At 43.0% G+C, this 27,024-nt stretch overlaps 1 protein-coding gene across 1 annotated transcript in view; it reads left to right on the forward strand.

Moving 5' to 3' along the window:
- Positions 1 to 27,024, forward strand: part of INTS1 (integrator complex subunit 1) — a 625,364-nt gene that overhangs the window by 170,351 nt on the left and 427,989 nt on the right. Inside the window, exons 8-9 of the mRNA XM_085629257.1 lie at positions 6,076 to 6,262; positions 19,620 to 19,765. Of these exons, the coding sequence (XP_085485383.1) occupies positions 6,076 to 6,262; positions 19,620 to 19,765 (333 nt within the window). The remainder of the gene's footprint in view (positions 1 to 6,075; positions 6,263 to 19,619; positions 19,766 to 27,024) is intronic.

Here is a 27,024-nt window from a genome sequence, read left to right on the forward strand (position 1 = left end):
CTACAAAAAGTAGGGCTGAGTGGAATGCCCTCTGTATGGCTATGGTTATGGCTTGCAGTTCACAGGATTCCCCTGCTGGTCGATCATCTGGTAGGTTTCCTCAGCTATCAGAGCAGATGAGCAGCAGGTGTCATTATATAGATCGCTAGTGACCTTAGTAGACCTATTTACTACCTTTTAAAAGGCTCAATGTCCAGCCTTCTGTGCTAAAGAGTTTCCACCGTGTGTGTGTGTGTGTGTGTGTGTGTGTGTGTGTGTGTGTGTATATATATCTATCTATATCTATATCTATATCTATATCTTGTTCTTCCCTCAGTGGAAGTCTGACCCAAATGCATTTATGCTTCTACTGCTGTTCTCTTGGAGGAAGGGGGAGTCTGAGGAATGTCAGGTGATCCAAATGGTCCCGGATTGGGCCAGAAGGGCCTCATACCTTGACCTGCTGACCCTGAACATCTGCCTTTCACTTCAGCCTCCTCTTCGAGAGGATCTGTTGTCCCAATAGCAGGTTATTGTGCTCCTCCTGAACCTCCACAATCTACATCTGCATGCATGTAGGTATAGAAGAAAGAAGTAGGAAGGTATGATTTTAGTAAATGGAATTTGTAGATTTTCTGCCTATCTACTGCTCTTCTTCCAACTTCGTTTATTCGGATCATTGGGCCAGATTTGTCACCTGGTGTGAGGTGAAGCAAGTTGATCCTCGCCGGGTAAAACTCCCATAGGTTAAAGGTTTTGCTGTGGTCACAATTAAAGGTTACTTATTAAGCCTTTCTTTGTATGCTTGATCAACCTTCATTGTTCAAGTCCTCCACTGTGTTGCTGTTTTGAATTTAATTTTTTATAAAGATTCTCACATCTTTCCTTCAGTTCCCTTTATCAAGCTGCAGTGGTATATTAATTTGGTTCTGATGTTATTAATGTGTGTGTTTTTTGTGCCTCCTCATGGCTGTACTCTGCTTTTGCTGAAACTTTGAAGGCAGTGTTCTCATTGCTGTCACTTCTGCTTGTCTTGTCATTGAATTGCAACCATGGTCGGTTCAGCCGATATTACTCTTTCCTGGCAAGCTGGTTATTTTGTCTACCACGTCTCTTTGAGGAAGAGGAAAGGGTACACCTGTTGGATCCTCAGTGGGCCCTAAAATTCTACTATGATTGGGCTAAGGAGTGTTCAGGTGAATGATCAGCTTTTTGATGTCCTTTGCATAAGGCCAAGAAAGCTCCTCCAGAGAACCATAGGTCTCATTCCACCAGTAGTAATTATGTAGCACTAGCTCTGCTAAGGGAGTCCCTGATCTGGACTTCAGCCAGGTACTCATGTGGGCATTCATCCATACCGTTATAAGGCACTATTGTATCACTTTTCAAACCCATAGTGTCTTGTGTGGCCCTGCAGGACATCCTGGTGTAAAGTCTGCTCTCTGACCCACCTTCTTGGAGTGGGTATTGCTTTGGTATATATTTCCAAGTGAGAATTCTCTATTAGAAATATCCATCAGAAGGTAACAACCTTTTTGGTGTATACCCTAACCACAGATTCCTCACCGCCTCCCTTGTTTGGTGGGGTGGACTTTTGGGATTTAATAGGATCCCAAGTTGCTTTGCACAGTAGCTTTGACGTGTAAAAGAAAGTAAGTCTACTGATGGCAACATGCTGGGATGTGGTGCTTATATTGACTCTGTGCAGTCATGTCCCAAGGCGGGTCGGTGCCATGACGGAGGCTTATGGTGCCACCTGCTGGCACACAGAATCTATTTAATTAGTTTTCCAGGTCATGGTCTGGCCGCCTGGTGGAGTTTCACAATAAAACATTTTGTATCTAACTCATCAAAATGTTCAGTTCTATTAAGGGCACAAAGACAAGGATTATGCTTCTCTTTCTTTCCTGAAAAGTTCACAGCATCCAGTAAACAATATCTCTTTACAAATTACAAAATCTGTGAATCATGAGAGAAAAAACTACACATCATGGGCCCTTTCATGTACCAAATAGTTGACACCAGCTTGGCTGCCTCCTTCATTGCATGGACTTTCCTTTGTTTGACTTTAACTTTGGCATTTTCAGCTACAGTTAACAACCTGCCAAATAGACTCAACGTCACCCAGATTTGACATACAACAAACATATGCATAGGCGAAAACAAGACGTCTAACACATTTTGCTTATCACAATATAATGTAAATATCAATGTATTTTAGAAATACTAACAAAATCATGCACACGTTTATTAGTTACCTGGGTGGGATACTCCTTGCCTCGGTGTCCTCAATAGAGTTGAACATTCTTGAGATGTAAATGTTTTTCTTCTGTGTCAGGACCGGAGCTCAGACTTTGCTTGTCAAGGTTATCTCACAACCAGTGAAGCAACATCAATAATAGGCTTTAAATAAAATGTCTTAAAAGTCAAACCAGATGAACAGTCTGAGACCTTTGTGATGTCCTCCAACCTAGAGCCCAGCACAAATGGTTTGTAAGCCATAACTCTCTTTGTGGAAATTGCCCCAAAAGTACAGATATAAATCTCTTCTTCTGCAATAATTCACCTTACCCTCCTGAAAAATGCAACTGAAGATACTGTGAGAAAAGGTTTCTGAAGAGCAATGAGCTATTGTTTCTGCTATCCATTCTAATTTCAATAGTACACTTCTGATTTGCTCTGAAGCATTGTAATACACACAATTGAGGATTATATGGAAATCAAGCATTCTTAATACATTTTGAGTCTGTCGTAGTACTTTTGGTAATATAACGAGAAATGCCTTTTGGCAGAAATTCTTTGCCTGCTAAATTGACTTTTTACATCCTATATTCTTCTACAAGATATCAGACCTAATCTCATTGTCAATGTCGTTGAAAGTTGGTATCAAGATAAATCATAATTCTAAGGACACCTTTATAGAAACCTCAGCATCACATTTACATCCCAGAAGAGTAGTCTAATCTGGGAGCGGGAGGTTTTGGTAACCTAATCCGTTAATAAACCAAGGTTTGCTCCTCATTTAGTTTAATAGCCATGGGCCAGAAATTGTTGATCCAAAATGGTTTACTGACTTTTAAGCGAAACCATCCAAAGCCATTTAGGACACAAAATGGTATGACACCTGAAGTAGACATATTGTCCATGCACAATGGGTCTGAAGCTCTAGAGGGTCTTGAGCAATGAGAATCATGTGGTCTAACCGAACTGTGAGACAAATGCTCCTAGCTCTCAATGCCTTGACTACCGGCTTCAATATCCTGGTGAAACACCAAGGGGCTGGTGACAGGAGAGACAGTAGGACCGTGAAGTCCGTACCATTTGTCCCACCATTGACATTTTCTGTGTGGTGAAAACGATCTGAATGGTCAAATATGGATCTTTGAGGTCCAATTGTTCAATTCAGTTGACCTCCTTCAGAGGATCCCTCATAAGATGGATACCTTTTATCTTGAAGTGACGATAGAAGATCCTACCATTGGATTCTCGAAGGTTCAACAGGAATCTGAAAACTTGGCCTTTTTTTATTTGCTGCAAAACTCTCTGGGTTTTGAGGTCGTTGAACAGATTGCCCCTTTGAGCTGCAACTATTGCATTTCGTCATTTATAGTGACTTGGCCTCTAGGGAACAATTCAGGGGCTGGGTGGATATTTTTTTGTAGGAGTTCCATAAAACTCAAAGTGGAAATGCTGAATTGTTTCCAAAACCTAAATGTCTCGTCTCAGTATGTGTTAATTTTGAACAAAATGTGCTGTCAATATTTTATGCGAAAGGTGAGTGATGTTTAACTACAATTTCTGAGGTTAAATTAAAGTTTACAAAACCTCTGCCACATGGGATCAGTTTGTAAGAAAAGGGGTCAGTGTGTGCCAACCAAAATCGTGCTATTACCCTTGCCAAGGAGCCTATGGCTCTTTGCGTCCGACCAGATACAATATTGTGATCGATACTCAAAAGCCCTCATCTTTTGCTTGGTAAGTCAAGTCTAGGACTTTTGTCAGAAGTTCTGACCGGTCTAGTTACTTGTCTTGTCAGGCCCTCCATTACCTGACAATTCCCTTTTTGTAGTTCTTTATGCGTTTGTTCTTGAAGGTGAGCATGCTCAGATCTATGGCTGGGTTGTCATCTAAGTCTATCACTTCCTTGTTGAAAGACTTCCTAAAGCGGGATTGTCCATATGCTGCAACTGGGGGAGGGGGGGGGGGAGGAAATAACCCATTCCACCGATTTCAGGTGCGCAATATCTTATGGATTGAACAATAACAAGTGCACTTCATCAATCGAGGGACTGTGTGAGGTGCTTATGGCTACCTGTACGTGGTGCTCTCTCACATTTGCCTGCTTCAGCTGTCAGTTTCCAGGGCTTATTATTATTATTATTAACAAGCTTTTATAAAGCGCAACGTTCATCTATACAGGTATCATAACGCTGGCATATTGCCTGTCAACACACAACATCTTATCAAGTCTGCCACAGAAGGTTTGGCCGAAGCCAGTAGGTAGGAATTGTCTTGCCCGGTATCAAAGACAGCTTTCCCCAAAGCATTATCAGACCCAGTGTCAAAGTCATGTTTGCCTCATGAATTATCATGAACTAGGTGTCTCCAGTTACTGAGTTTGGGAAAGCTTTGCCAATGATGAACCAAAAAATTAGATTTCTGTTTGTCAGTGTCCATCACCTTTTTGCACCCCGGCCCAGAGGCTTTAGGGAAGGTGGAGGGATCAGTTTCAATTTTGCCGCCTACGGGGGGGGGGCACGTATATCTTCAACTGCCAAGTGAAAGGCTTAAAGGCTTTGGTTATCAATTGCTGGACCGTATTGTGTGGCCTCGGTAAGTCCTGGATCCAAATAGTAGGTGGAAAGACCCTATTTACTATATTCTTCCTACTTATTAAGTGAGAAGGTGCCTTTGGCTGCCATACTCCTAGCTCATTCTGTCCTGAAGTGATACTAACAACAATCCTTAGATATAAACAACCGCAACAATCCTTAGATATATGTGAGTGGTTGCTCACTCCAGTAACAACTTAAGCCTCTGAGACAGTGGAGGGAGAGCTACCCAAGGTGAACCCTAAATCAGTTGGGTGGGAAAGATTCAGCAAGCCACTCAAACCAGGACAGTAATTAGAATTATTTCACCCACCCTCTCCACAGGTGTGGTGCATCAGGTGAGAAATGTAGTAATTCGTTTATTTTCAAGGAGTTTCGAATATAGAATAATGGCCTAAATTCTCTATACCTGTGAAATCCAGACTAAAATCAGGTTATTACAGCCTACAAAACTCGAGGTATAAAGTCAGTTCAGTCTGCTCTGGGATCTGCAGTTGTTTGCAAAGTACCACCCGCACACCTAGACATAAAAAGAGGTCTGCACTGGCCTGCAAAGACAGAACCAAGCACCTCTTCCTCACTCTTCAAGAACGGCATTCGGAAGCGAGGGCCTCTCTCGAATACATGGCAATGGGTTGGGGTGGAGGCACAATGGGTGGGAGACAAAGGTAATCACTCCAGTAATGTGAATGATTGAAGCAGAAGGACCACAGGCCTGCAGCAGTGATGTGATGTACAGACGCCATGTTTTGAGGACGCGGATGCCAATTTATACAGAATAATGGCCTCAAACATCAATATCTGACACTATGCAACATACATGAAAAGCAGAGGAAATAGAGCAGATATGTATTGTGACTGTGGAGCAGTAAAGAAAGAGGAAGTTGTGATGTTGTTGGCTCCATTTGATTTATGAGTGGGGTAACATGCAGCTCTTTTTCCTCATGATTCATTGAATTTTTGTTAATGGATGTTGTTTATTAGCATCTGTGAACGTTTCTTTAAAGAAAGAGAAGCATAATCTGAGTCTTCACCTCTGACATGGAGTCTGTGGATGGATAGGGTATTCACCAGAAAGAGTGTTTCTAAAGGTATAAATAGCTTATTCTTCTGTAGTCCTCTTGGCTCTGCAATTTTGCAGTCTAGATTGCACTTGGGAAGGTGTTTTTATATAATCCAGTTGTTTTGCATAAAATAGTAATGTCCATGCAGTTTGTAATGCGAGGATTCCCACAGTTGTGAAATGGTCTAGTTGCCTTTTTAGATATGAGGATCTGGCAGAGAGCGTGGAGGAGTATGTGGTAGACATGCTGCGAGATCAACTCAACCGCCGACAACCCATGGATAATGTGTCCCGGAATCTCCTTCGTCTTCTAACTGCTTCCTGTGGATACAAGGAAGGAAGGATGATGGCCGTTCAGCGACTCGAGATGTGGCTTCAAAACCCAAAGGTCAGAGACATTGCATTCAGCGTTCTTATATGAAACAATTTACCTTTTTTTGATAAAGTGAGAATCCTCTTTGTTTGCGGAGTGGCCAAATTCTTGAGTTGCGCTTGGATAGTTAGGCATAAAGCTTTACGAAGGGCGACCTAACTTCATTTTACAAGCCCCATAGAGAACATACTATAGTACAAGATGAATGATTAAATATTTCTTGAATTAATATCTATGCATTGTCACTCATATAATGTACATCGGGTTTTACTCTTTTAAACAACAATTTTTTTAGCTCATGTTTTTATCAAATTGGAACATTTTATTATGATGAAATGTGTCATTATGTCCCGACTGATCAAATATCATGTACTTGATATGACTTTTTATGGTACTTTTTATCTGTATATAGTATATTTTTAAAAGGCTTCTTCGATGCTTATATGATATTTGTTATCGAAATAAAGCAAGATTTGATTTGATAAAGTGAAAATGATCAACAAAACACATGTTATGGTAAATTGATCAGAACATGTCTGACTTGCTTTGTGAAGTGCTCTGTTGGTGCAGTTTTCCACCGTTCATGGTCATTTCACTGCGATTTTCTCAGCTCAGTTGTCTACAGTTACTGAGCTTGGGGAAGCTTTGCCTATGATAAACCAAAAAATTAGATTTCTGTTTGTCTGTGTCCATCACCTTTTTGCACCCCTGCCCAGAGGCTTCAGGGAAGGTGGAGGGATCACTTTCAATTTTGCCGCCTACGTATGGGGGGGGGGGGGGCACATATATCTTCAACTGCCAAGTGAAAGGCTTAAAGGCTTTGATTATCAATTGCTGGACCATATTTTGTGGTCTCGGTAAGTCCTTCATCCAAATAGTTGGTGGAAAGACCCTATTTCTTCCTACTTATTAAGTGAGAAGGTGCCTTTGGCTGCCATACTCCCAGCTCATTCTGTCCTTAAGTGATAATAACAACAATCCTTAGATATATGTGAGTGGTTGCTCACTCCAGTAACAACTTAAGCCTATCATCTTTATATAAATTTTGCATATATAACCTTGCCTCCTCCCGAATCAAAGAGTCGTCATGAGTAATTGAACCTGTATTTTGAAGGCAGATACAATTAATCTGATTTCGGACTCTGTCCGTTCTGGCCTTCCAAGCGAGAAGTCGGCCGCATTTTTCCCCATAGGAAAAATTCTGAAGCCTATTGGAGTCCCACTTGTCTTTTAATATTTTGTCAAGATTTGCTTGGAATTCTGCACGCAAAAGGTCTAGTTCATTTTGGATATTTATTATATTAGTATTTTGAAGGTCGGCAGAAGCCTGCTCTAATTGTTCTTCCTTTTGCTTAATCTTGGCGAGGCTCTCCTTTTCGGTCTGTCTCCTGATCTTGTTCCTCTTAATCATTACCGTTCTTAAAATCCCTCTAATATAAGCCTTAAATGCCTCCCAAATATTCTGATCGCTTGCTGTCCCAGAGTTAAATCGAAAATATTCCTCTATACCTAATTTTAAATTGCTGATTACCTCATCCTGTAGCAGTATAGATCTATCCAGTGTCCACCTCCTCTGTTGGTTTTTACTCTTTAAATGTATGGTTAATTCCACAATAGAGTGATCAGAGAGTATAGCTGGGATGTACACAATAGAATCTACATTAGGATAAAGGGCTTGATCCAGCAAGATATAATCTATCCTCGAGTGGTGTCTATACTTACGGCTATAGAAGGAAAAATCTCTCCTATTGCCATTTTTCACCCTCCATATATCTATAAGATTAAAGTCCTTAATGATATTCTTCAGCTCTGCTAATGACTTACGAGGGGGGAATATTTGGCTCTAGAGGTGCGATCTAATTTTTCATTTAAAACCAAATTAAAGTCCCCCCCCAACACAACTGGTGTTGTCAGAGCTGAAAGACTAGTTTTTAAACCTAATAACGCTCCAGGCATGTCCTGGTTAGGCCCATAATATACTGCACATATTAATGGGCAACTTTCGATTAGCAGAGATGCAACCACCCATCTTCCTGACTGATCGGTCTCGAACTTGTCTACTCGAATCCCTTTATTAGATCTGATTATTATAGCCAATCCCCTTGTATTTCCTATCTGTTTCGAGCAACAAATCTCTTGGACCCACCTTAACTTGCCGAATACTGCCTCACATTCATCTGTCTCTAGATGTGTCTCTTCTAGTAAACAAATATGTGCCTCGGTTTTATTTAAGAATTCACAGACTCTAGCCGCTTTCCTGCTATTTCTCAGACCGTTGACATTCCAACTAATAATTTTTATCCTGTTATGTGTAGTATTCATCAGGTAATTTTCCTATCTAATTTTCTCCTTGGATGATCCATTCTTCCTTCCAGATCTAGACCGGCCCAAATTTTGTCTCCTTTTCTCATTTCAAAAATTATATGAGGAATAGATTTTTCTTTTTTACCCCTTTTACTCTTTTTTTCCCCCCACCTCCCCTCTCCCCCCGTGAGAAACCCCCCCCTTATGAACTTTGGCGATCATGTCGCCTGTTGGGAGTTTATGAACCCGACACAGTAAGAAAGGGAACCCATGAAAAAAAAAAAAAAAAAGGGGCCTCCTACTAATAGGGTGACATTTAAATAACATGCCGTTTAAATTCTTGTATGTATATAAGGCGACTCAAGAACTCCAAATATACAACTATAAGGGAGTGGAACAGAGAAGATAATAGTGAGAAATCTTCTATTCCTATTTGCGATTTACTATTTTATTTAAATTTGGTTAACTATATTAGGTCTTAACAATTTAATACATTACAGGAGATTACAAGAGATGTACCAATCTCCCTCCTTTTTCAAATAATTATGAGGTTTTCCTATTGTCTGACAGAAAAATATCTACTTCCTGAGGGGATGTAAAGTTATACGTTCTATTACACCAGACCACTCGTAAAGCTGCAGGAAACTTCATTTGTACCTGTGCTCCCAAACTTCTCAAATCTGGCATTCTAGTGCTTAACTCCCACTGCCTCTGGGCTGTTGCCCGACCCACGTCTGAGCGAATAAAATACTTTGTGGAATCTATCTGCAGGGATTTATCAATCAATGCACGTCCCAATATCAGCTCCTTGACTGCGAATGTTTGACAATTAACCAAAATTTTCCTTGGGGCTTTCCTATTAGGATGTTGCCTAAAAGGATCCCTATGTGCACTCTGAATTTCCATTTCAAGGTTAATCTCGGGCTTATCTTTTAATACCCCCTCTCTGAGGAGTTTACATATAAAAGTCTTGACGTCGCCATTTTCTAACCCTTCAGGCACATTGAGAAATTTCAAGTTATTTCTCCTGGCGTGAAGCTCTAATCGTTCAACATCCATTTGAAGCAATCTGTTCTGAGCCCTTACTTCTATCAAGTCTTCGGAATGCTTATGGGAAGCCTGAGATAAGGTAGCCACCTCCGTCTCTAGTGCTTTGGTTCGATTGCAGATATCATCCATCTTCTGCTCCAAGTTTATACACTTCTTATTAATCTCCTTTTGATTAGATTCCGATATCTCGAATTTAGACAGTATGTCTCCACGGAGGGAGTGAAAAAGTTGCGCTAGCTGGCTACTGCCACTATCTAAGCCTCCATTCATGCCATCCATGCCTGCTGCTCCAGTCTCGTTAATATCATTTGGAGGACTTAAATGCGTCTCAACGGCAGAATTTTGAGGAGTCTGATGTATAGTGGCGAACTCGGAGGATTCGACCGGAGTCCCTTGAACCGCCCCATCAGTCTCAGACATCAATAAAGAGAATCTGTTTTCTATCTGTATCTGAGGGTTCACCAAATCCAAATTGTCCTGCTCGTCTGGGGTAGTGCTATTAACATTGGATGTACTAGAGGCACTAGGTACGCCCGAGATATTAGGAGATGTGATAGGGGGAGATACTATATTTTTAGAGGTAGCTGCTTTCTCCATTATATTAAAGAAAGATTTTAATGAAGGAGTAGATTTAAATAGGGGGGCACGACCTTCAGGAACCTGACGCTTTTTTTTCTCTCCTGTCTTGCCTCCCTTTTCTTTCTTTTTTTTCTGACGTGGCGTAGTCGGGACAACTATGCCACCCTCACCAGAAAAAACAGGTTGCAATTCGCTTTCTAACTGTGAGCGGAGTTGATACCTATTTCTCTTAGATAACGGATTAGATAATGAGTTGGAATTACTCGAAATCTCGGGGGGCTTAATATGTGGTTGATTAGTCCAATTCACAAATAAATCCCTTTTTTCGCCTCCTTCCTCTCCCACCGTGGCCGCTTCATCAGGTTGCTTTTCCCCAATCTGTAGGTCTCTCTCAACCACAGGCAATCCTACGTTGCAGGGAGCCTTTAATCCTCCTTTCGAAGGAACGTCCATCCCTATACGGGCCCACAGAGGGTATGGAATACACCTCCCTGGGAGCTCGACCACAGCAGAGTTATGCAGCTCTAAGCAGCCAGCCACATTAAAAACCTGTGAGCACAGTAGACGCTGTGATTTCTGTAGGGACAAAACAGCTGGTGAGCCACTACTCAGTGCTCCCTCGTAAACCTCCCCCTTCACTGACCGTACAACTCTTCTTCCACTACGGAGTGGCCAAAAGTCGATCCTGGTGGCTGCAACTCTTGAACGCCGCCACAGACCTGCTCGACGCCCGTTGCTCCCTTCTCCCTGTTGGCGGCGCCGCTCCACGCTGAATTCGGCGAGCGCTTCCGCCCCCATCCGCCGTCAGGCTTCAGGCTAACAGGGTCCTAGTGCCGCCGTCGGACGCCGTTATACCACTTCCAGGTACACCAAATCTCAGAATCCCGATGAGAAGAAGAAAGTATTGAATATAGTTGATTAATATAATCACGGACATGGAAAAAACATCATGCACTTCTCCCGCACCTTAAGGTATTCGTTCATGGGTCCCTCCTCTGTGCTGGTCCAGAGCTCCCACGGCCCGTGTCAGCCGGCCGCCATGACCCTCTCTGGCCCTGGTGCACTCAAAAGGGAGATTAAGTGATTTGTATAAAGATGATCTGTGTCCCTCCACTCAGAATATTGAATTCTGGCTAAATCAGACAGAGACTCCACAATTAACCGAAACTGATAGAACTGCCCTGGCCGCAGGCATCAGGGAAGAAGAGGTCCTAGCACAGATAAAAAAGATGGCCAGAGGTAAGGCAGCTGGTCCAGACGGGCTTCAAATTGAGATATACCAGATAGAATCAGGGGAAGCTGTTTCTGCCTTGACGGTCCTATTAAATAGAATTTACCTACAGGGGGATACTATACCAGAATCTTGGTCTGAAGCTACTGTAGCCTTGATCTTGAAGCCCAACAAGGACCCCCTTAAAGTTGAGTCATATAGACCTATTTCATTGTTGAATTCTGACTATAAAATCTTTGCGGGGGTCCTGGCAGCAAGACTGGCTAAAGTAATAAAAACAATTGTCCATCAGGACCAAAAGGGTTTTATCCCTGGTAGACAGTTAAACGAGTTAACTTTTAAAGCCATAGCGGCAATAGATGTAGCTATAGCTAAGAAACTCCCATTGACCCTTACAGCTATTGATGCCGCTAAGGCTTTTGATCAAGTACACTGGCCATATTTATGGTCGGTGCTTTCTAGGTTCGGATTTCCCATGAATTTTGTGGTAGCTGTTCGTTCCCTATATAAGAGTCCACGGGCAAAAGTATTGGTAAATGGTTTACTTTCAGACTGGTTTATAATTTCACGTGGAACAAGGCAGGGGTGTCCTTTATCACCCCTGCTATTTAATCTCTATATCGAACCTTTTGTTTGTTTGTTGAGGGCGGATCCGGTGATTCACCCTTTCAGAATCGCAGATCTCGAGTTAAAATTTGCCTTGTATGCTGATGATCTTTTAATGTTCTCCTCCAATCCTGAGGAGGCTATCCCGAGATTGCTTGAACAAGCAGAATTGTTTGGAGTAATCTGAGGATATAAGGTAAACAAAGAAAAAACAGAGACTATGCATTGGAATCAGGTCGGTGGAACTGTAGTAGCTAAGACGCGTATGAGGTATTTGGGTATAATTTTGTCTCATAATATTCTTGAAATAGCCAAAGTAAATATGACGAGAATTAATAAGGATATTTGTGACCTATTACAAAGATGGTCCGGTCTCTCTCTGAGTATTTACGGTAGAGTAAATTTAGTAAAGATGATTATCCTCCCAAAGATTACATTTCTGTTTAATTCCATCCCGTTGACATTCCCTGTATCCGATATCGCTAAAATGCAGGGGAGAATTGGTTCCTTTATCTGGAATGCTAAGACACCAAGGATCTCTTGGAAAAAATTAAGGAGAAACTTAAAAATGGGAGGATTAGCCCTCCCGGATATATCTGTTTACTGTCATTCATTCCACTTTAAGAATTTTAGATTGTTAGCTGGAAAGACAGATGCTTCCTCCCAGGGTCTCTTGTTTCAAGCTCTATTACATGGTATACCTAAGGGGCAAGAATATTTTTTATTTAAGTACGGTGATCCCAGGTTCTTCAAGAGGGTAAGATTAAAGGTATTGGAAACAGCCCTTAAGAATTGGGTATATCTTAGGAAAAGCCTGAAAATCCTGTATTATGCACCCCAAGCTCCGATCTGGGACTCCCCGGGTACTCCAGAATGCCTTAATGACCAACTGTCTCGCCCTCTTAAAATAGCTGGCCTGTTCTATTGGCAGGATTTAGAGAAAGATTTCCAGCTGTTGAATTGGGAGTCGCTTTCTGGCCTGACAGACGGTACCCTATCTAGATATAAGTACTATCAGCTGGCAGGGTGGTGGGCAACTAAATCTTGGGATTTTGAGGCACTGAATTCCAAGTTTTATTATGTATCCAGAAGGGGCGTGTTGAATCAGGAGGTGTCTTTCTGGTACTCGGCTATTCTAGAGCTAGAAGGGATATCCGAATCGGAACTTCACACTCTCTGGGGCAACGTTATTAGTATGGATTCAAATAACTTGATGAAATTATGGGGAGATTCCTACGTCATGTTACATGCTGTGGTAAAATTGGCTCTTCTTAAAAGAAATCACTTATACACCACTTATAGAGCATACATATCCCCAAAAAAGCTAACTAAGATTACAGGTTTACATCATCAGTGTCCAAGATGTAAACTCCCTTCGGCAGATGACTATCATATGTTCATGAGTTGTCCTGAAATAGTAGTCTTTTGGGTAAAGGTGCAAACCTTTCTAGCTGAGGTACTGGATAAACAGATTGAAATTACCCCAGGATTGATTATGTTTGGATTACATATTGACTATCATCTTAACGATCCGGGATCTAAATTTATTTTTTATGTTATTATCTTGGCAAGACGTGAGATATGTAGAGCCTGGAAGAATATAAATGCTCCTACCTTCATAGATTGCTTGAAACATATAATTTATACTAGTGAATCTGAATTGGCATGCGACAGGAACAGTTACGGTAATGTTTGGGCACCCTTGGTTGCATGGCGGAACAGATAGGGAATATTCCAATGATTTCACCTGGGCACTACTTGGCTGGTCCCTTCAATGCGATGCTGGTTTATATCACATTGCGAAGAGAAGTGGATTGTGGAAGTTGTGACTGCTTGAGGGATTGAGCCTTTCCTTTTTTTCCGCATCGGTCTTAAATACCAGGGTTGGGACAGGATGACCGTTGAGGAGAGGTTATGGCCGCCCATCAGGATTGCCCTTATTTCTTGGTATATGAGGAATAAAAAAAAAAACAAACAACTTAAGCCTCTGAGACAGTGGGGGAACCTTAAATCAGTTAGGTGGGAAAGATTCAGCAAGCCACTCAAACAAGGACAGTAATTAGAATTATTTCACCCCACCCTCTCCACAGGTGTGGTGCATCAGATGAGAAATGTAGTAATTCGTTTATTTTCAATGAGTTTCAAATATAGAGTCAACCTGTTTTTAGGTCTCGCCTGGCGAATGCAGCGCGAAGCGCTGCTGTGCCAGCGAGATCTATTGTTGCTGACTTGCCTCGGAAGGGGGACAGGAGATGTGCACGCGCAGGCTTTTGGCGGATTTGAGTTGGTGTACGCGCCTACAGCCACGCGGCGTGCACATCTCCTGTCCCTCTTCCCTCGCAAGCCAGAATTTAGTTTCACTTCGACATATGGAGAACTCACCCGGTCTGCGGGGGGAATCCTTCTGAACGGCGGCTTCCGGAGCACTCCAGCTCCACTACTGCCAGCACGACGCGGGGCTCTCTCCTTATGCATGGGAGCCCCGCACTGCTATCTGCCGCTCTTCACCCGGGCCCCCTCCTGGGACCCGGGACTTCAGCTCCCACACCGGCTGCACGCGAAAGTGACAGGTACTGCGCGGGCAGCCCTCCCGGGTCTCCTCCCCAGCCCGGAGCTGCTTTCTGTTTTGCTTGTTATTGATTTGTTAGTGGCCTTCAGAGCAGCACACTCGAAGTTGCGCGCCGGCCTCCCTGGAAAGGATCAGAGCCGAGCGAGCCGGGGAGAGAGTCCGGTTCAATTAGCAGCCTGCGGTTCGCCAGGATTTGAAGATTGGTAATTAGAGTCTTAATTGATGCGTGGATATGCGCGAGTGGCCGATAAGGTTCTTAATTCGAACAATCATGTTTTGACGATGTACATATTGCCTCAAAAAATTTAACTTGCCAGGATAGGACAGTTTTTTTTCTTCGGTTGCCAGCATACATTAACTACGGATACCCTTCAAACTGTACACCTAAAAGCTTACTTCAGCAGTGTGATGGGGGAAGTTAAATGCCAATCGGGCCTAGCCATCACCACACTCATAGCGACCTAGAAGGTTCTACATGTACTAACTTTATTCCGAGCACGCTGAAGGCTGTAGCTATGTGGCTAAAGCGATCGACCTCGTAGCGGGGTGAGCGGGTTCGAGTCTCGGCAGGGACGCTCAACATCCTGGGGTTCTGGGCATATCACTTAATCTCCTCGTGCCCGCAAAAAAGTATGTGTCCCTCCGTAACGAAACTGGTGCTCATGTAAAGCGCTCTGATATCCTCCGGTCGAGGTCGCGCTATATAAAACTATTTAAAAAACAGAACCAAGGTCCCGTGCGTACAGGAGCAGTTTTACATCAACCATGGGTCTATCGGCAATCTTAATAAATAAGCTCAATCTATGTTTCTAGATAAACTGGGATTAACGCAAGCTCCTGTGGCACAGTGAGACCCACAACCCTTGAGGGGCCCCCATTCAGCTGAAGATTGGTGAATATGTGCCCCTCATCACATTCTGCAGGCCCTTACACCATTTTGCGTCACGCCACGGTTGGTCAGATGAGTTTTGGGTATTATTCGCGGGCCTCGGAAGAGGTTACAGAGTGTCTTCGCTTACAGTGTGGTTGAAAACATTGCATGTTTTCAAAATGCATGCACAAACAAGACATAGCTAACTAACCATGTCTGAAAATGGCTGATTTGCTTCAGAGCTCTAAGCTGCCCTTACACCAACTCTCACGACAAAATGGAGTAGCAAGAACATATTTGAGTGGGCTTGTTGGTGGCTGCGGAGGCTGTAGCCTCTCTAGTGCAATCACAGGAGAACTGGAATGACCCAACCAGCTGTGTGATCCTGTCAAGTATGAAAATGTAAATGTAATGCCAAACTGAGAGAGTGGAAATCTGAGGTGCATTGATGGAGTGGAGAATGAGCTGCACAGTTCAATGTGAGTGGCAGCCCAGTTAAGTCTTGAACATTGGAAGTCATGCTCTAAATTGGAGCAGCAAGTTGGAGAAGAGGGAGAGAGGGAGACTCAAAGTTCCCCCAGGGGCGACTCCTCCGTAATGGTGGAGGAGCGTTGCCTCACTTGTCAGATTGAGTGACAGAAAAATAAAATGATAATAAAACATCATTTTTTGTTTCTGTGACTGGTTTGGGCATGTGTGTAGTATTGGGCGGGGCCGGGAGGAGTGGTGGGCACTTAGAAGTGTGCATATAAGTTTGGCTGCAGTGTTAGGCTGACCAAACAGACATGCGCATTTCTATTTCTCTAACAGCCGGGTTGGAGAAAAGCCGCACGCACCCAGGGACTGTCTGAGCGGCAGACCAGGGTACTCAGACCAATCTTGGCGCAGCTCTAACAGCATGAAAGCAGCGTCTGGATTTAGTAGGAAGTCTGCTTCCCCAGAGACTGCTGGGAGAGCACAGAGGCAGATTTTGGAGGCAGCGGCAACAAAAGGAAAGTTGATTTAAAAAAAAAAAAACATTATTTTCCCCATTCCTCCTCCCCCTTGCACCCTCTCGTCCGTCCATCCCCTGCCCCCCCACTTTTCTTTTATGGCGGCCGCCACTGGGTGCCCCACTGATGCTGAACGTCATTTTGCCCTGAAGTTCTCAGGGTGTACAGGGGACTGATGGTCAGTCTAAGGGTAGTCTTCCAACAATTAACATGGGGGTCTGATGTATTAAGAGACGGATCACAAAAGGGGGTCACAAATGAGACATTAACTTTTTGTGACCAGTCTCTGATTACTGTAATACTGAATATCGAGGATATGAAGATCGTGGTGCAAGACTATTATATACAAAATATCGAAGACCAAAATATTGAAAGGTAAATGCATGTAGAGGAAGAATAGATTCGCTGTTCCCAACTCCACATCCACGTACCATGAAGATAAATATATCGTCAAGGTGCATATATGTGGAGTTTGAAATAGAAAATCCATACTTACATTACGATATTTTGGTCTTGATATTCTTGTACCTTGCTGTTCCATCTTTGATATTCAGGGCACATACGGTCTCTGATTTTACAATATGTCCTGTGTATTAATAAGACTCTTCACAAAATATCCACTTGCAGGGAGTTGCAGGATAGTTTTGTTGGTCTGGCACTGGGGCTTGAATGAGGATGTGAACAACAAACTCATAATCCTGAAGTGACAATTAAGATCTTCTGCAACCTTGTCATGTTATGACATTGCGTCGATGAAAGTGTATTGTGTTCCAGCATGCCCCGGGTGCTAGGCTGTCTGGTGAAAGAGGACACTGGTGGGGCTAGAGGGCATACTGTCTTTCTCTGCAGTTCTAAGTTGCATAAGTTTCCTTTAAACTTCTTCTTCCTGTAGCTTCCTCAGGTTTGTTTTATATAGATTTAGTTTCAATAGTTTCTTCTCTCTCTCAGTTGACACACACAGGTTCCTCTTTAAAATCGTCGCCAATAAATGTTGTAATACAAGGATGTCGAGTAGTCCAGGGTAGATTAAGTAGATGTTTATTTAAGTAGATAACAGGAAGAGCCCCACCAGGAGCAGCATTCCTGCTGCTCAGCCCATTCTCCAACTGACTCTCACTCACCCAACATTCCCCTGCATCACCACACACCAACATTCCACAACCCCAGTCACACTGGCTGAGCAGCAGTATAACAAATATCTAGACAAATTCAGGATCTTTCTATAAGAATGATCACTCTCATGAGCTCAGGGTAATGCAGAGGCCAGATTGGGGCCAAATTAGGCTACTGGGCTTTCCACTCAAATAACAGAGACTTCCAACAATGCACAGTCAGCAAGTATCATAACAAGCATTTACAATGCAATAGGTCTCGCATTTACGCGAGTTTGAGCTATTCACATTGCAAATAACAATGCCTTTTATTTGTGTTTTCGTTTTTCAAACATAAATGAAATGCATCGTCATTTACAATGCCAATAGCTTAAACTTGCGTAAATGCGAGACCTATTGCATTGCAAATGCTTGTTTTATAGACTTGCCCAAATGTTCCTCTTAGTATGGCTGAATAACTTGTAGTTTGGAAGCACTTGATAACTTTTCAGTTATAAAAGTAAGAGTATCTCTCCCAGTTGGCCTGGCTGAAATGTCTGTAGTAATGATGCAATTGTTTCATATGCACCAGGTATCATAATGACTTTGTTGTAATGCACACTACAGTTAAGGGCTTTGCAATGTTCTGGGTACAGGACTAGCTATTAAGTTAAACCCATGCCCCTATTATTATATTTTTAATAAAGAAGGGGTTAATTTGGGATAGAGTTAAATACACTTCCTAAGTGAACTGCAGTTTTCTTCTTGTTGTGTGACTATTGTTGGCCATCATACATATATAGTGTTGAACAAGAAAAACAGTATTTCCCCAAGAACATGCTGGCCCGTAATAAAGCTTTAAAAAAACATACGTTTAAAAAGGGGCACAAAACTTCAGTTTTTCTTCACTTCTAGGTAATTTGGTTACTTCCTCCAAGGCAGTCTTCAGAAAAACTCTATATTCCTTTCATGTGTATGATGGTGTGATTCCCATTCACGTTTTTCTGCCATTCATAATAAGATGTGTTTTTATATAGTGGTTGATACTTTGACCTCAAAAAGATTTATTGACCTGGGCAGGATTTGAAGTTATGACCTGCTAGCCACTCACAAATATCAGCGAGTGTCTAACTCACAACACTGTAGGGCTGGTTTTGCAATGATGTATAATGAGTAATGTATGTAGATGTGATTTTCCGTCCATTTATTGGGTCTCAGCAAATTAGACACTTGCCTGCACTTTACATAGTGGCACAGTTTGACTTTCACCTATCACACATTCAATGGAAGGGACCAGACGTACCTTTCAAAATGATTGCTGTTTTGATCATACTGTGGAATTCACCTTCACAGAGCTTCAGTCTAAAAACACATACTAAGATGAGATTAATGATTACTCTCTGTCCGTTTTAGGTTGTCTATGAGCACCACCCATGTCAGCATCTTTCCTGACCATTCTCCCTTTAATAAGAAATAAAAAAACACTTACAGAAATTATCCTGGCTGATTCATTAACTACAGCTTAATTTGCAATCACATTTCAACACATAGATGGGATTTCTCCATACAGTCGTGCTCAAGTTGTTTGTGTGTTGGTCGATATTTGAATGATCGTAATATGCTTTAAGCGGGATCGCAAGAAATTGGAAGGCTCAAATACTTTACTGGTTGGCCTGTAATATAATGGGCTCCTTGCAGTTGACATGGCAGCGTAACTGGGGTGCTTCAACCAGAATCCTATTCATATATTCCTTCTGGCTTCCAGATCAATCACACATTTAATGCTAATCAGGAAGTGCTTGACCTGTCTGTGGGATGTTTTGCTAAACTTCTGAGAAGTGAGGTAAATAAACCTGGCCTTCAGCCCAGTATGCTTAATGTACTTCTGCGTTTCACAAAGGACTTGGCATTATCTTTCTATCTTGAACGTGTGCCGAAAACATTTTAAAGGGAGATCTCATTGGAACTTTATGCTTACACAGGGTGTAATTGTTCTGATTGTCTGCAACCATGTCGGATTTAGTAACCCCAGACCTTTTCTGTACCATAACTAACTTCTTTGTCAACATTTTACTGCAGCTTACAAGGCCTGCCCAAGACCTGCTAATGTCTGTCTGCATGAACTGCAACACACATGGCTCAGAAGACATTGAGGTGATTTCCAACCTGATCAAAATTCGATTGAAGCCAAAAGTGCTCCTTAACCATTATATGCTTAGTGTCCGGTGAGTAGCTGAAGAATTGGATACAGTGAATTTGTAAAAAGATGCCTAAGAGCGGGTCTGTATGCTCTTGATTTGCATGAAACTGTGAAGTCTGGGTTATAGGTACTCTGTGCATGCTGGTTGTACTGTAGCACATTTGCATCCACATTGTTGGACATAGTTAACATGTAGTCATTGTGATCATGTGAAAATAATGAATTAACAAATATGAACTGACTTAAAACAAAACATAAAGTTAAGTGCAAAAGATATACCACTGATTATATTGCATATTGAAATGTGCAACTTTGAAGCAGTACAATATTGCAGTAGTACCTGTATATATCAAGGCATCTGCTGTCCATTGAGCAAAGAAACATCACTTTCGATGGTGCACGCTTGGATTGAGGGCTTTGGGGAGGAAATTTGCAATTAGTGAGAGTAGCTGTCTGCCTACCGTGCATTCACATTTCCATGACCTGACCCGACTTGTCAACTGGGGCAATGGCTGTTAACGATGTTGCAATGCTCTATGGTGCTAGTGGTTGGAGTGAGAAAAACAGAAGAATACCCCAGTTGTACAATATCAGTGAGTCAAAGCAACTAATAATAAAAAGCAAAACACCTAGGTTTTAGATGAGGTGATCATTCTCAATCCCTCAACTCTGAAAAATTAAATCATCAGAAGGTCTAGTAATACTGAATTCTAGTACCATTTTAAAAGTTTTTAGGTATGTGTTCCCTTTTTGATATTGATGATATGCAACAAAAATCCTTGTTAATAATAATCTTCATCGCGAAGGATTAATATGATGTCTTCCTAGTGCTGGTGGTAACTGAGTGACTCAAAATTGTAAAGATTTTGTAACAAAAAATAGCTTTTAACTAATCAGTGTATAAGATTGTCAGCAACACAGGTTCATGGTAATAATCTAATGTTTTTATTGTTTAGAAAACTGTCCTGAAGAAGGTGTAAATTTACGTATTCACCGAAACGTAGTGTCGACAACTGTTTTCTTGTGACTGTGTATTTTAATGTATTTTAATTAAATGTTTTTTAATTTTGATTGTATATATGTGTTAAATAAATACTAATTTGTATATGCCGATGATTTTTTTGATCTTTTGCTTTTTATTATTAGTTGCTTTGACTCACTGATATTGTACAACTGTGGTATTCTTCTGTTTTTCTCACTCCAACCACTAGCACCATACAGCATTGTAGTAATTAACTATTGTTCGATAGGGACGTGTTTGCTTTTTTGTGTATGTACTTTCCCTGTCCCCGATTGGATTTTAAGGCTACCTCCCTTGTTTTTCTTTACTTTTGTTAACGATGTTGTGCACATTTAGGACACTTCTAAAAGTACCTAAAACACTGTTCATTAATATGTATTTATGTTGTGTCTTTTTCGGACAAGAAAATGCTTTTAAGTATTGCTTCCTTTATCATTGTATGCCGAGCCCAAAAATGATCACTCATAAGGTGTTCCCTTTCCCTGAGACAAAATAGATTAATATTTACTACTTTTGCAGCTTCTCTTCTATCAGATACTCGACCTTTGCATTTAGTGCACCCTATTGTTGACTTGGAAATTTCTTAAAAAACATAAAATCTTTTTTTTCTAATCCTGATTCATGCTTCCGCGTTTGTGTCTCAAGCATGGATATGGATCATCTGTTTTGATGCATATGTCTTTCTTATTCTCCTATAGAGTTCAGTAATATGGTGTGATATCATTAACCCTTTTTAGGTCTCGCCTGATCCAGCGCATGTGCTGCTCTGCGAGACGTTTAGTAAGTGGGTTTTCAAAGTGCTACCACATGCTTTTGCTGGCCACAAGCTTGTGGTTACGCGCACGTGCATGCACGCAGCCGCCATCTGGCTTTCCTCCGTCATGGGTCATTAAGTGCATCGCTCGCGGGCACCCTTACAGCCCCCGATCACTTTCGCAGCCGCGTCACTTTCACAGTCGCGTGGCCAATGCTTGTTTTACTTAATTACTATGGCATCCCTGCATGATTATGCACTGCTTGTCTCTTTTTTTCATCCTTTTCTTCAATGTCCTCGCGAAGCCAGCTCCGTATCAATTACATTTGCATGCAGGTGAAGTGACTGCAGGCTCGTTCATCTCCGGCCGCACATCGGCACAGTCAGTCTAAGAACACTGACATCTCCCTCTGCTAGTGACCACCTGCTCCACCTGTGCTCCTTGGACAGAGAAGGTTGTGGGTGTAAGTGCTGTGGTGGTATTACTTTTAACCACGCTTGTGGTGGTGACGTGGGAGGACTTAGGAGAGCGTGTAGGTAAATCACAGCACTCCTTCGCTTACAACTGGTTCCTATAGGAGGATGATATCAGCGGTGACCTCTAGATCACAAGGTCGAATCTTTTACAGGGCCAACTTATCCGTTTATGCTTCAGAGGTCGACAAACTGAATAGGTTTAAATCGGATAATAGTATATTGGCCAGCGCACAGCACTGTCAAATGGGTAAATGTGATATTAAGAAGCTACATAAACTAATTATTGCGTACTGTGACCTTTATCAACTTCGGAGGACGTGCTTATCTAGCGTACCACAGTCAGTCTAAAAACACTGACACCTCCCTCTGCTAGTGCCCACCCGCCTCACCGGTGCTCCTGGGGCATAGAAGGGCGTGGGTGTAAGTGCTGTGGTAATAGTACTTTTAAACACACTTGTGGTGGGAACGTGGGAGGATGTAAGTAAAGCACATCATGCCTTCATTGCATGGTATGATGACATCAGCGGTGGCCTTCACACTTCTCGGGCTTTACCCCTTCTACTGGAGCACACGTTTATTTTTATTCAGTTTTCTATAGCGCGGACACTATAGCAAGGACAGGTAGTAAAGTGCTTGTCTCTCCTGCTGCACTGGAAGAAACAAAACTGCTCCACCTCCGGATGAGGTTACCCATCCTCACATGAGCCACAAACAAGACGGTCCCACACACACAAAACAAAGCAAAAGCGTCTCCCTTGCTGCACTGGAAGAGACAACACTGTTCCGGATGACGCTACCTCGCCGTGGACCAAAGCATCATTGATCCATATTACTTGGGTTCAGCAAATTAAAACAAAGTATCTGCGTGCAGCACCGCTACCAATTTCGGTTGCATTGCATGGTATCTTTAACATTGAATATTGCGTCTTGATATTGTGATGGTGTTTTCATTTGTTTGGCTATTTTGTGAGTACAGCACATCATGGATGCAAACGAACTGAGACAAGAAAGATCATTTGGGGAAAATGAATTATACATGCAGCAGCAATCTCTGAGGCAGATAATTTCCTAATCGACCTTTTTGTCACTTAACGGGATTTTCCTCTGCATCCAGAGAAATCGGCCATCATCACTTATCATATTACATAGCTCATAAATTAAACAGCTGAACAGGGCATCTGCTGGGCACATAAGACATCAAATATTAAGGAATTCAGTGGGGAAATGAGTACGCTAACACACCGGTATACTAAACTGTAACCACCTTTCTGAGGGATATTGTCCATTAATGAAACTTCATTCTTTACAATAGCCTGCATTTAAATAGTATTTTTACCCACGCATCAAATCATTTTGTTCGAAACATCAAACATATTTGAGCCCAACTATTGTATCATTTCAGCCCTGTATTACTCAATTAAAAATATGTTTTCTCTAAAGTCTCATTTAAGGCGTGAGTTCATCTATCTGTCTTTGCCTTTCACTGCTTGCCGTATCAACAAACACTGCTGCCTGGTTCACAAGCATTTTATTTGCTCCACAAATTACTTTTGGGCTTATTGCCATGTTCTATCTTATCAGCGAATCATAACAGCTAATCTTTACAAAATACTGAATATCTTGCTGAAAGGAATGACCATTGTTTACTTCAGGTTTTTTTTTAATAACGCAAATCAGCTTAAGTTTGCTTCTGAGAGCTAAACAATGTAAAAAGAGAAAAAAAAATCACAGGCGTGAAATTGTCATTATGGTATCTCTCCTATGAGCGGAGACAGAATATTCAATGTTAACAAAGACATACGGTGTCATCAATTCCAAAATCAGGTACAGCTGTGTAGGTGTCAGGAAGCTAACGTGGTATCAGGAGTCAAACGAAATTTACATTAATATGTGGAATCAGGGTCACTTGAGAAATATGGAGTAAAATATGGTTGGACGGCTATAGAGAGCTCCTTCTACAACATGTTGGGTTATGGTATCTTATAAGAGCTGTTTTATGGGAGACATTAAATACAACCTGATTAGCATGCTTTTGTTGCCAGTGAGTTACCATCATTGACTCAAGATTATATCCCCAATCTTCACCCCCCAACCTCGGTCATCCTGCAGCAACCGCACATTGAAAAATAATAAACAGCGTCCCTGTTGCTTGGAGATAAAGTGTACAGACAATGCCCTATGGTAACAGACCCAAAGGAGGCGATCTGCATAACCATGCTCAGTATGGGGAACTTAAGTTGCATAACTAACTGCGGAATGGACACATGCTGCTAGGTAAGAAGAGGGCTTATTTGTCATACACATACACCAATGATTGGGAATGATAGAATGAAAAATACAGATTTATAGCTTGTGTTTTCAATCCACGCCCTTAATTACATCAGCCACGCCCCCTTAAGAGACACCCCAGTTTTTCAACCCACTTAAAGCCCTGATAATCATAATTACAATTGGCACACTAGGCCATTTCTCTGTGTAGTTTACAGAGAGGCCAATGATTGGATGAGCATGTGTTCAAAACTCCCTTGTATCCCACTGACAGGCGCAGGCGATACATCTGCCCTGCTTTTGGCCTGAACTCCGCAACTCTCAATGGTAGCCCACAGGACTCATACAGCCATATAAGAACAGCTGTTTCCACACTGCTCGCTGTACATGACCAATACTTTGCATGAAGATCTATACAAATAAAGCATCATGAATAAAGCAAATGTTGTTAGGAAATGCAAGGGTAATTAAAACGCAAAATGTAACAAGCATTTGCAATGCAATAGGTCTCGCATTTATAAGAGTTTGAGCTATTGGCATTGTAAAATTACAATGCCTTTTATTTATGTTTTGGTTTTAAAACAAATAAAAGGCATTGTCATTTACAATGTCAGTAGCATAAACTGGCATAAAAGCAGTGTGTGGAGTGCAGCAGTGTGCCGCGTGCAGCAGTGTGCGGCGTGCAGCAGTGTGCGGCGTGCAGCAGTGTGAGCCGTGCAGCAGTGTGAGGCGTGCAGCAGTGTGCGGCGTGCAGCAGTGTGCGGCGTGCAGCAGTGTTTTGTGTAGCAGTGTGAGGCATGCAGCACTGTGACGTGCGGCGTGCAGCAGTGTGCTGCGTGCAGCAGTGTGCGGCGTGCAGCAGTGTGCGGCGTGCAGCAGTGTGAGGCATGCAGCACTGTGCCGTGCAGCGGCATGCAGCAGTGTGCTGCGTGCAGCAGTGTGCTGCATGCAGCAGTGTCGTGCAGCATGCAGCAGTGAGTAATGCAGCAGTGTGCAACAGTGTGCCGGTTGCATCAGTGTGTGCCGTGCAGCAGTGTGTGGCGTGCAGCAATGTTTCGTGTAGCAGTGTGTGGCGTGCAGCAGTGTGCGGCGTGCAGCAGTGTGCGGCGTGCAGCAGTGTGCGGCAGTGTGTGGCGTGCAGCAGTGTGAGGCGTGCAGCAGTGTGTGGCGTGCAGCGGCATGCAGCAGTGTGTGGCGTGCAGCAGTGTGAGGCGTGCAGCAGTGTGTGGCGTGCAGCAGTGTGTGGCATGCAGCAGAGACACGTGGAGGGTGAGGAGAGACACGTGGAGGGTGAGGAGAGACACGTGTGGAGGGTGAGGAGAGACACGTGTGGAGGGTGAGGAGAGACACGTGTGGAGGGTGAGGAGAGACACGTGTGGAGCGTGAGGAGGAGACACATGTGGAGGGTGAGGAGGAGACACATGTGGAGGGTGAGGAGGAGGGTGAGGAGACACGTGTGGAGGGTGAGGAGAGACACGTGTGGAGGGTGAGGAGAGACACGTGTGGAGGGTGAGGAGAGACACGTGTGAAGGGTGAGGAGAGACGTGTGGAGGGTGAGGAGAGAGACGTGTGGAGGGTGAGGAGAGACACGTGTGGAGGGTGAGGAGAGACACGTGTGGAGGGTGAGGAGAGACACGTGTGGAGGGTGAGGAGAGACACCTGTGGAGCGTGAGGAGGAGACACCTGTGGAGGGTGAGGAGGAGACACATGTGGAGGGTGAGGAGGAGACACATGTGGAGGGTGAGGCGGAGGGTGAGGAGACATGTGTGGAGGGTGAGGAGAGACACGTGTGGAGGGTGAGGAGAGACACGTGTGGAGGGTGAGGAGAGACTTGAGGAGAGACACGTGTGGGGGGTGAGGAGAGACACGTGTGGAGGGTGAGGAGAGACACGTGTGGAGGGTGAGGAGAGACGTGTGGAGGGTGAGGAGAGACGTGTGGAGGGTGAGGAGAGACACGTGGAGGGTGAGGAGAGACGTGGAGGGTGAGGAGAGACACGGAGGGTGAGGAGAGACACGGAGGGTGAGGAGAGACACGGAGGGTGAGGAGAGACACGGAGGGTGAGAAGAGACACGGAGGGTGAGGAGAGACACGGAGGGTGAGGAGAGACACGGAGGGTGAGGAGACACGTGTGGAGGGTGAGGTGGAGGTCTTGCATTTGCGAGAGTTTGAGCTATTGGCAATGTAAATACCAATGCCTTTTATTTATGCATTTGAAAACCTGCAGGCTGTGCGTAAACAAGCACTTTGTACTTATAGTCCTTGCTTTTGAGAAGCAAAGCTGGCAGTCTCTTTTACTGACGTGCTTCTCGTAATTAAGAATTATAGGTACAAAGTGCGTGTTTATACACCACTTGCAGGTTTTCAAAACAAATTAATAAAAGGCATTGTCATTTACAATGCTGATAGCTCCAACTCTCGCAAATGCGAGACATATTGCATTGCAAATGCTTGTTCATTATCCATGCACCACAAAAATAACACTTAGCACCAAACATTTGTAGTTTGTCCAGGACATTAAGAACACCCATAGCTCGGTGCCTGGAAGAGGGAGAAATAAACAGGAGGGGGAGGGAGAGGGAGATGTAGAAAGAAAGAAAATCAGGGACAGAAATTAGGAATTCCAGATAAGGACAGAGAGAGAGATAATGAGAGACAGGCAGAGCAGGACAAAAGTCAAAGATAGGGAGAAAATAGAAAGTCAGAGACAAGGATACACAAAGATACAGAGAGAGGGAAAAATAAGACAGACAGGAAGTGGCAGAG

This window comes from Triturus cristatus, chromosome 10 (assembly GCF_964204655.1).
Source record: "Triturus cristatus chromosome 10, aTriCri1.1, whole genome shotgun sequence".
Taxonomy (NCBI): domain Eukaryota; kingdom Metazoa; phylum Chordata; class Amphibia; order Caudata; family Salamandridae; genus Triturus; species Triturus cristatus.